The 10,541-nt window shown below is 43.6% G+C and overlaps 1 protein-coding gene across 1 annotated transcript; it reads left to right on the top strand.

Moving 5' to 3' along the window:
* The first annotated feature begins 3,092 nt into the window (after nt 1-3,092).
* Nucleotides 3,093-8,409, top strand: ZMAT3 (zinc finger, matrin-type 3). The gene is made up of 5 exons (XM_010078798.1): nt 3,093-3,362; nt 4,833-4,952; nt 6,634-6,800; nt 6,912-7,012; nt 8,017-8,409. Exons 1-5 carry the CDS (start codon nt 3,093-3,095, stop codon nt 8,226-8,228), a joined length of 870 nt encoding a protein of 289 aa, XP_010077100.1. The 3' UTR covers nt 8,229-8,409.
* The last annotated feature ends 2,132 nt before the right edge of the window (nt 8,410-10,541 follow it).

Below are 10,541 nucleotides of genomic sequence, written 5' to 3'. Positions count from 1 at the left end.
GCTGTGGTACTCTGGGCTGGGTCTCCTCCTTCAGAGCTGCCCTTGGGATGCCCTGAGCTGAAGGCAGTGAGGAGGGCTGCGTGCCTGTCTCCTGTGTATCCACCTGAGGACAACTGGCATGGAGCAGAAGTATGTCTTAGTGGCGTGTGGGAGAAAGCATGGCTGAGATCTGAGAGTCACTGTCTTGAGACAGAATGGCTCCTCAGCTCACCCTGGAGAGCTGTAAGTGTTCACCCTGCCTCGGGCTGTACCGTTATGAGTCCTTGGTGATGGAGGTTCCTCATTCCTTTGCTGTTGTATAGTGTAAGATATTGGAGCTTCTTGTGTGAAGGGAAAGGAGGAGTCAAAGATGTCTTGGTAGCATCTCCTGGACAGGGTATCTGCAGCGACCAGCAGTGGAGGGTTTAAGGGACACATAAATAAGCTGAATTTGAGTGATTATTTTTTTTTCTTTTCAATAATATCTGTAAGAAAGAAATCAACATAATTTCAGCATTTCAGTGATGAGAGATCACCATGAGAAGAAAATCAGAGTTGCATATGCCAAGTCAGAAGTTCTAACTTTAAAATTGACCATGCAGCCTTAATTTTATCTTCAGACTACTGTTTACTTTAAGAAACAGAAAATGACCTTACAATTAAAGATTTTCTAAGACTCTTACATTGTACTTTCTCCCTGTGGATGCACATCCTGCAAGCACTGTGTCCTCTCTTCTGTATGTCCAATCCCATCCAGGACAGTTGTGTATGCAAGACTTGATGCAACAAGCACTCATGCAAAATTAAACAGATGGATCCTGATTGCCATTTACTGTAGATCTCTTTATATTGCTCTATGAAGTATTTAGCTATAATTTACTCCAATTTTAAGGTAAGAGGCCCATTAGGGTTGTGTAATAAAACTCTGAAATTGGATAGCATGCTTACCTGCTTGCATAGTTGGTATAAACTGCCTTGTGAGGTCTGCAGTATGATACATTTAACCATTCTGAATATGAACTTGTTCCGTCCATAGCCCCACGGAAATTAATTAGACTGTCTACAGAGTACCAGTTGAGGAAACTAAAGATAGCAAGATCTTTTTCCGTAGTTCTGTTTAGCCAGGAACACACATGCTGACAGTTGGACAGAAGTTAGGTAACACTACAGAATTTACACTGCTGATGGATGATTTGCACCACACCATTCCGTTGTTTCCTCTTCATTCTTTGTGGTGGATTCCATTTTGTCTTGCTTCAATTTTTTGACCAGTTTTGATTTATTTTTTTTTTAATGGTGACATCACATTAGGTATAGTTCTCCTGGAATTTCTCAGAGCCTTTATGGTGGAGGGCTATTTAAAAACATAAAATCTCATGGTGGCTCTATTACTGTCTTAAAAGCTTATCCCCAAGGCAATGTGTGCTCTTCCTTTTCTTTTTTTTCCCATTTGGCTTTTTTTCCTTAGCTTTAGTTACTAGTAATAGCTAAATTGCCTCCAGTCTTGTGTTAGTTGGAAGTCTGTTTTTAGAGGTAAACATTTCAGAAATGCTTGTGTTACTGCATGCTTTAGTCCCACGGATTTTCTTTTTTTTTCTTTTTTTTTTAAATTACTTTTTATTTTTCCTGATACAACCTAGACCTGTGTGGAGCCAGACTTACAAAGGTAATACAGTACCTAAAAATGCAGGCATCAACTGGGATTTTCCATAGCTTGAATGTAGCAAGGTATTTATCTCCTGCTAATTTTAGCAGACTGAAAATCCCGGAAGTTATCCCAGCTAAATGCTATCTGCTTCTCCAGGTTCCTAAATGCCTTTGAAGTCAAATTCTATGTTCAAAAGCGACTTAGGAACAAAGTTCTGAGGTGGCATTTAATTTACCTTTCCTAATTTTCCATAAATGTTAATTTTAAAATGTCGATGTGGCTCACTATTTGCTTAACCAAATGAACAAAGCTTATACGTGGTTGCTACCAGTGCGCCCTTAGCTGGGAGTGATGTGCAAAGGCCAAGGTAGTGCTTCTCTTGATCCCAGTGTAGCAGTGAACAGGATTTGTTCTAATAAGAAGCTAATAAGACATGAACAAAGGTATCTGTGCCTTGATTCATAATGTCACAGCTCTGCGTTATTCTAGGAATGTTCATCCCGGGCTTTAGATGTGATTTATAAACTTTAATTAAATAAGCCTCTCGGAAGCCCTGGTTAGAAATGTAGAGTTAGTTCTAAGAACTTGAATTAACTGAGAAATAATGGAATAAAGGTTAATATGGGATAAGCTCTACATTTGGCAGAAGAGGATATAGCTTTAAATGTTGCATTGGTTGTAGTTAGTAAAGGAAGCAAGCGAAACAGCTCAAGGTCATTCAACAAGACCATGCAGGAGAGCCCTTGGGAGTTGGCTGCTTACAACAGGGTGTGCTCAAGTTGATTCCCACTCTTCTGCTTTTGTTGACTTGTTGGGAAAAGTTAACCGTAGAATGTCTTTCCTCAGGAGGGTGTTTGTGAGTGTTTGAGGGATGTGTGTGTGTGTGTATGTATTTTATATCTAACTATATAAAATAAATCTGCTTTGAAATATTTGGGTTATTTTTCAAGTCACCAGTGGCAGTAATACGTTGTAATATTTGTTTAGGTCTTGGAGTGTGAGCTTGTCCTTAGGCTGCCAGAAGAGGTTGTGGCTGCTGGCTGTACCCCTCCCGTTCCCACTAACACAGCTGGATGTGGTGGGCATGGTGTGTGTCACAGCCTCTCATGGTCATGGAGCAGTGAGGCGTGTGTGCTGTTGGTCAGGTACTAGGTGGTTAGGAATCGTCACCTGTCCAGGAGGGTGCTATGGGGTACTAACAACTACATTTCAAACTTCAGTCCCCTTCTTATACGTGTGTCCAGGATGTTGCTGTTCCTGTGTGGTAAAGTGTTGTAAACTGGCTTTATCCTGCTTGGTGTTGTGAAAAGGCATGATGTAGTGGCAATGAAGTTGCAGAAGTTGTCCCCTGGGTCGTCAGTGTTCCTGTTAGCACTGCTTATTTCAGCATTTGTGTCTCTCTGGTCTAGATCTGAAGAAGACTCCTCATCCTTCAGAAGTAGCATGCCCACAGTCTTCTTGGCCAATGATTCTTCTACAGCAAGCAGGACTTCTTCCTCATCCTGAGAAGCCTTCATCTCTTCCTATGTCAGTGGCTACAAGGCCAAGAGCCAGCTCACCACTGTCCCCACCAAAATCTCTCGGACTGGGGCCTTCCTTTCATCACACCCAAGAAGAAGAGCTTGCAAAGGTGGTGGAGCAGGACCCTATGCTGGAGGAACTATGTAAGCCTCTGTGCTGTAAGCTTTGCAATGTCACCCTGAATTCGGCACAACAAGCCCAGGCTCATTACCAGGTAAGGAGAGTGGCAGGAGGCACAGCTTTCAGGGCTGCTGCATCTGTAGCTGGTGTAGGCATACCCTTGCCAGGGTGTGCACGAGCACTAACTGAGCTTTTCAAGGGGATTTTGAGTGCTATGTTGAGGTGTCTGCGCACCAGCAGCAGCATTTGAGTTAGCTCACCTGAAGCTACCTCTACAGTGGAAGCTGTAGCTAGAACTGCTCTGTAGATGCATCTTCACCTTGCTGGTCATCCAGGCATGCTGCAGTGCTTTCATTTAAGGTGTCATCACTGGAGTGTGTTGCAAAAACTTTGTCCACAGGGACGGAGTAGTACCCAGATGGCATGGGTGAAAAGGCAGACACTCATAATTTTCCTTTGTTTTATGTGATCTGTTTCCTACCTGTACACTCATCCAATAAAACAGAACTTCTGATTCCACAGGCATGATTTTGTAAGGCCTGGATGATGTCTTCTGCTGGACCCAGCAGTGCAGTTAGGAAAGGGAGCTGCTGCCATGTGCTCCTTCATGAGGGTATGCACACAACTGATCTGCTGGTGGGGCTGTTTATGCAAACTTTCTCATATGCTTTGGACAGCATCAGCTGAGACAGCTCAGACCAAATTAATTTTGTTTAAACTGGACTGGTTGACTTGTCTGAAATAGGTTAGGGACTATATGCATATGCTTCTTTGCTGAGAGATCGAATATTTCATAGTCTTATGTTGCATATTTGTGTGACATGTGGAGATAGAACTTTCTCCACCAGGAAATCCAAAAAGGTGGTTGTCCATATCCTCAGAACACCAGACCCAGATGTAAGATTTGCTATTGGCCCTGAAAAAGTGGTATCATGCCAGTGAAGGGGTAGGTTGAACTAATGTTACACTTCAGCATCTGAGTTCTGCAGTATTTCTGCCAGGAGGGGACAGAAGTGCATTTATAGTACCTAACTTGCATTTATGCATATAGCTTACTATATATCCACAATGCATATACATACTCTCATGTAGCTCTGTCAGGTTTTCAAAATACCAAGAAGAACTATAGCATATGTTTTCCAAGAGAAAATAAAATGTGAAGCAGGTTTTTTTTTTAGATTCAATCTCCTGTTTTAACTCATGCTTGCAACCTCATGAAAAGAGTGTGTGTGTTCAGGCTTATCAAAAACCTATGCAAAACACTTTAAAATACAAAATACTAGTTTTAAGTGAAACGGAAACAGATTGAGGAACTAATTGTAGCCTTACTGATTTGAGAAAATCAGTTGAAAGTGAGGCCCAATCGTGCTAGGTGATGAGCATTATGGAGAAAAGGGGGTATGCCAGCATCTGTCAAGTTCAAAGCTGTTATTTTCTGAATGACAGCTCCTTTGCCTGAGATGCCATCTTCATGTCCGCTTTCTCATTTTGGTCTCTGGATCCTTTTTCTTTCAGTGTAGGATACTATTATTAGGACAGTATTTAATCTGGGTTCTCTTTCCAGGGTAAAAATCACAGTAAGAAACTCCGAAATTACTATGCTGCCAATAGCTGTCCGGCACCTGCCAGAATGAGTAATTCGGTTGAGCCTGCCCCACCTCAGGTTGTCTCCCTTCCAGCTCAGGTAAGTCATGGGAAGGTGACCAAGATCATGCTGTTTACTTGTCACCTAACGCCCAATAAGGATAACTAGATCTCACCCTTTGAGGATTGGACTTGAAATGTTCTATTTCTTCATGGCAAATACTTTGATTCCTAGACAAGTCCAATGTGCTGCTGATTATGGTTGTTTAAGGGCAGGTATAAAACAGCATTGCCTGAACTGCATTTGGACATGAGGGTGTGGTGTCTGCTCTGCACCATCATCCCTCCATTGTGTGAGGGAAGCCTACATGGGGAAAGTGCTTAGGTGCTCCTGCACCCATTGCCCAGGGCTGGTAGCTAATTCCTCTTTTGTTGCTCCTTTTGAAGTGCTCATTCCTGTGTGTAGGGTGAATGGATTGTTCCCTCAGTGATCCAGATTAATTCTGTCTCTGGCACTTTAGAGGCAAAAGAGATGATTTTTGCTTTCTTCTGGAATACATCACTTCTGATTGTCATGGGACTTAACAGCTAACCTGGCTTTTGCATCTGACTGTGCAGGGAACCACAGCTGGGCTGCAGGGATTGAAGCTGTGCCTGTCATTTCACAAAGCATAAGCCTCTGTTATCGGTAGAAAAGCAAAGAGCATTTGCCGTAAGTGGCAGATTGTTGTATGTGCTGTCAGAGCAGCCAGAGGGAGGTTCAGTCCCATGTAAAATAACTTTGCATCTCACGGAACTGAAACGAGAGGGCATGGGGTCCAATCCTAGATAGTGGGATGTGGGTGCTGTTCCTGCTAAGGTATGTGATGCCTTTCTTAATGGGGAAAATGGTCCATGGCAATAAAAAGGCCACTCTGGGGCCAGGTGAGGACTGATGTAACGTAGGAGTCAGAATTGTGTGTGTGTGTGTCTACAAGCTTGAACAGTATCAAAGGAGAAGTGAAAGAAACTCGACTTGGCAAGTGCCACAGTGACATGTCTGTATGAATCACTGCCGCTGCACTGTTTACAAAGCACTTTTCTCTGGATGAAGCACACTGAGGAGACATGGTTACTGCCCCAGTCAGTGTGTGGTCTGACTAGACAGGCAAGATATCCTTCATATGGCAGGAGCTACTCATGTGGAGCTGGGTCCTTCCTCTGAAGTCTTGATCCAGGTGTCCTTCTACCTGAAGGGTAAGGATCAGAGGTTTGGCAGCTCTGCTATTGTTTTTTTATCTCTTGGTGTGGTCAGGGAGCTGTGTAGAGACAGGGCACTGTGGAGAGGTTAGGTACACTGTAAACAGGAGAGGGGAGCACCTTTACCTTTCAGTGGGTTTTCCTCAGTGTGAAAGATGCTGGTCATCAGCTCCCAGCAGTCAGGAGCAGAGGAGTTAAATCATTGCTGTGAAGTAAACAAGCCTCTGTAGCTATTGCAGAGGTAAAAGATGATTATTCAGATTACTTTCCTCTCCATCTGAGGCCAGGGGTTTACCTAGATCTCAAGGACTTTGGAGATTCTCCTGGAGGCTGAGGCGGGGAAGATTAAGTTCTTGTAGGAACAGTTTGGGGAGCGATAGGAACAGTTTGGGGAGCGCTTGAGAGTGTCCTAACCCATGTGCTCTAATTCCAGCTTTCTTGTTGCCCCATGAAGATGATACTGGTCTCAATCCCTGCAATTCAAATATTTCAATGATTTAACCCTCTTGTGTTTCACATGCTGTCTCTCCCTTTGCTGTTAGATGGGATCCAGTAAACCAGGTGGCCGAGTGATCTTGGCCACAGAGAATGATTACTGCAAGCTTTGTGATGCCTCATTTAGTTCTCCGGCTGTGGCACAGGCTCACTACCAAGGGAAAAATCATGCCAAACGGCTGCGTCTTGCAGAAGCACAGAATAACTCATTCTCGTAGGTATTGTTCAACTTCATGCTCAGGCTGAAAGCATGTGGCAGTGTCTCTGGCAGTCTTTTTCTCAGAAAACTCTGAACTGCAGCTGTTCATATTTGTTTAATCTTCAGGGATGCATCAGAACTAGGCAAACGGAGGGCAAGGAAAGAAGGGAATGAATATAAAATGATGCAGAACAGAAGAAATATGTATACAGTTCAAAACAACACAGGTAACTAGGAGCTTGCATCTGTTCTATAGTTGGAATAATAATGAATAATAAACGGACTTGTTTTTCTGCTGTTTCTGAGGTCTGTTTTAGCAGAGACAGGTTGTGAAAGTAGCTGATCCTAGCTCTGCTGATCCTTCATGTCTGCTTGTTTTTTCCCAGCTGCGAAAGTTGCTTTGTTTTGTCAGCCTGCTTGTTAGTTTGGTTTCTCAGTTTGTAACTTAATTTACCATCTGCCGGTCTCTGAGGCTGCTCTATGTGGTGACAATTTTCCTGCTTTATTTTCTTGGCAAGTGGCCAGGTGCTTTGACTCCTACTGTAGCACGTCAGCCTGTACTTGCACTCCGATGACCAGAATGAGAGAGCACGTTAGCCTCCCTCTAAGACCATCTGTTCCCAGAGTAAAGTCCTTCCTCAGGTGTTAGATAGTAACTTTGCCTCTTTACTGTGATTTAGAGTGTGTTTTATAGTGTCCAGCCCAGCATCTGTTTCTGTTTTTAAGTTGTGTTATGAACACGTATTAGCTGAAACCCTGATTCCTGGGGAAGCTTGGTTTAATCGTGTCATTCTAACCACTGTCATGTGGAAAAGTTAAGTCTTTTAAAGTTCTGTTAAATATATTTTTGTGGTAATTTTAAACTGATGCACCTTATTCTAATCAAGAGACTGTTCTAATACTGGAGTTGGGGAGTTAAAAAAGAAAAATAGACATCACTTAAATGATTAGACTCCTGATTTTCAAAGCCTTATTGATTCGCAATAAGACCAGGGCACTAAGCCCATTCTAATGCTTTAGGAAATACCAGCAAGTACTGCTCCTCTTTGTGCTACAGCCCTGGATCTCAGTGGAGAAGTCGTGTGGGAAAATAAGGTTCAGACTCTAATCCATTAAAGAAGCTAATCTTTGGCTGCTCTTTATAAAATTTGTTGGACTTAAACAGTGTCACTGAGCTGCCTCTAGTTTTTGTTTCCTATAGATGAAACAATATTTTCTGTTTTCTCCTCAGGTCCGTACTTCAATCCCCGCTCACGCCAGAGGATTCCTCGGGATCTGGCCATGTGCGTCACCCCCAGTGGCCAGTTCTACTGCTCCATGTGCAATGCCGGGGCCAGCGAGGAGATGGAGTTCAGACAGCACTTAGAAAGCAAACAGCATAAAAGCAAGGTGTCCGAACAGCGGTATAGGAATGAGATGGAGAACCTAGGCTATGTACAATGACGCGCTACCCTTGGTAGTAGTTTGCAAATAGAGCAGCTTGTCTCTCGCCTGCTGTTTGCCACATGCCCTGCTTTGTGCTCCATTTGATAGGAGTATGCTCTCGAGCTATACATGTAACACCTGCAAACTTAATGGTATGGTTAGATTTTTTTTCTATCATAGTTGGCAGGATGACGCTGTGCAGGACATGAAGTGTTTTTGATGTTTGTTTGCTAATTATCTAAGGCTCTTCATTGTATTGAGTGGCAGGGAGGACTTTGTCTTGTGCCCAGCCTTCTGTATAAATATGCAAAGCCCAAGAGGTGCTGGGAACTTCTGTGATTCTACCACACAGGTTGACCATGTGTAAAGCCCGCTCCCCTCTTTGCCCACCACAGAGCAGTGCTCCAGAATGCCTCCCGGCAGCGGACTGAATCTCTGGGCAGCTTGTAAAGGAGGGGCAGGAATGGGGCTTGTGAATGTGTGGATTAGGTGGTGTACTTGTCCACAAATTGCCGCTTGTGGCCCCCATTACAAGTTCTTCCCCCATCCTTGTAGAAAGTCTGTGCATACCTCTCCTCCTTGGAGGGTCATGCCTCTTACGATGCAGATTTCATTCTGAACATCAGACTTTGGATATCAGCTGATTAGCCCCATTCAGAAATACTCTCTTCTACCAGTTAACAATGCAAATAGCTTCTCAGTTTTGCTAACTGGGCACCTTAATGCACCATTGGTGTAGCTCATCTACCTGAAGAGAGTCTCTGGGGCTCTCAGTGGCTTAATGAAGTGTATGGGAAAGCAAACTTGCTCAGATGAGATGCACTCCACTCTGATTCTGCCTTAGACTGAGTAGAGTTGAGAATAGTTGGAAGGAGCTGTCAGTTGTAATTTCTTTGCATGCTGATGTAGAAGAGAGCAAGTGTTGGTCTCTGGCCTGCAGCTTTGTTGCTCTGGGAGAGCAGGGCTGCCTAGACCTTAAGGAGCAGGTATTGGTGTGTCCCATTTCCATGCCACTCCCTGGACGAAGCCCAGTGGGTGTTACGGAGGAGAGATGAAATGCTCCTTTGGACTAGAGCTACCAATATTGGATGATTCTTTTCCCCTCTTTCTTTTCCCATCTCAAAATGGATTTTAATTCCATTCCTTTATGTGAACTTCACTTTTTTAGAGACCATCAAAGATCCAAGTTAGGTAGGATGTAAATGTCAGGAGTGATGATTGTTTGAGTAACAGCTTTTTGGCCATGGACAAGTATTTATGAAACTTGTTAAGCAACTTGGTGAGTGTAGACAAACCCAAAGGGTTTGTGTCTGTTTTGATTTTCCTTAGTAAAAGTAGAAAGAAGATAAAGAGCAGAATAGGGCTGACATTTATTTTTCTGCTCATTTGGGTAGGTGTGATTGGAATCCAGTTCATAGTGGTTTCTAAAACATTGGCTGCAGTGGCAAGTGCAGCACATAGGTAGCCTCTGTTGGACCTGATTCACCACTGTGCTGCTACAGCTGTACGCTGGTAGAGCTTCATTGACCTCAGTGGCAGGTGCAGAGAGAGGGCAGAGGAAACATCATGGCTTGTTTCTCACTCCTCTTTAGGCAGTAGGTTGAATTAGATGCATCTGCAGTGGTTTCAGTAGCATTTTACCAGGGATAAAATCTACCTAGTGAGTCATGTTGAAGGTAGCTCCCCCATCCTCTTTTTTGCCATTCTGATCCTGCCTCTTGCATTCCAGAAGGATTTTCTGCTTGCCTTAAAAAATGAAAAATGAGTGAACAAAAAATCCAGATAGGTTTTATTATCTTTCTAGTCCACCTCAGAAAAGTTTTGTTGCACTTAGCTGCTCCTCAGAAACCAAGTATTGTTATCTTTAGGTACCTGAGCATCAGGTAGCCATGCAACCTTAGTACAGCCTTCCTAAATCCAGGCAAGGTGAGCTCTTGCACTGTTGTTGAAAACAACCCCTTCCATCATTCCATGCTGATTCTTGCCCTGCAGATACAGGCAGAACAATGGACATCCTCTTGAATGGGATTCCTTCCCCTCCTTTGTGCAAAGACCAAATAAATAGGGTTTGTGCACTGGAGCACGTTAGAAGGTAGGAGGACAGGTTCCCAGGTTGCAAAGCACCAGTGGAGCAGTTTTGACAGTCTGTAAGTCTGTTTTTTCTTTACTTTCCTGCTCCTGGGTCACCTTCTGTGTGGCCTTGAAGAACATTCCCCTTGCAAAATTCTCTTGTCGGCCTTTTCCCCTCATCTTTTGCAGTCAACGAAGGGCTCTGGATTTCTCTTTGTGTTTTTTGTCTTTTGTTTTGCTAGTCTGACACCACTATGCCGG

This window comes from Pterocles gutturalis, unplaced genomic scaffold (genome assembly GCF_000699245.1).
Source record: "Pterocles gutturalis isolate BGI_N339 unplaced genomic scaffold, ASM69924v1 scaffold14663, whole genome shotgun sequence".
Taxonomy (NCBI): Eukaryota; Metazoa; Chordata; class Aves; order Pterocliformes; family Pteroclidae; genus Pterocles; species Pterocles gutturalis.
The sequence above is the reverse complement of the archived record's forward strand: the minus strand, read 5'-3'. Positions and strand labels throughout refer to the sequence as shown.

What these genes read in the sequence shown, in the direction of transcription:
- ZMAT3 (XM_010078798.1), top strand. Translation starts at nt 3,093, where the DNA reads ATGATTCTTCTACAGCAAGCAGGACTTCTTCCTCATCCTGAGAAGCCT. An exon ending in AAGCCCAGGCTCATTACCAG is followed by an intron (nt 3,363 to 4,832) that starts GTAAGGAGAGTG and finishes TTCTCTTTCCAG; the next exon opens with GGTAAAAATCACAGTAAGAA. An exon ending in TACAGTTCAAAACAACACAG is followed by an intron (nt 7,013 to 8,016) that starts GTAACTAGGAGC and finishes TTTTCTCCTCAG; the next exon opens with GTCCGTACTTCAATCCCCGC.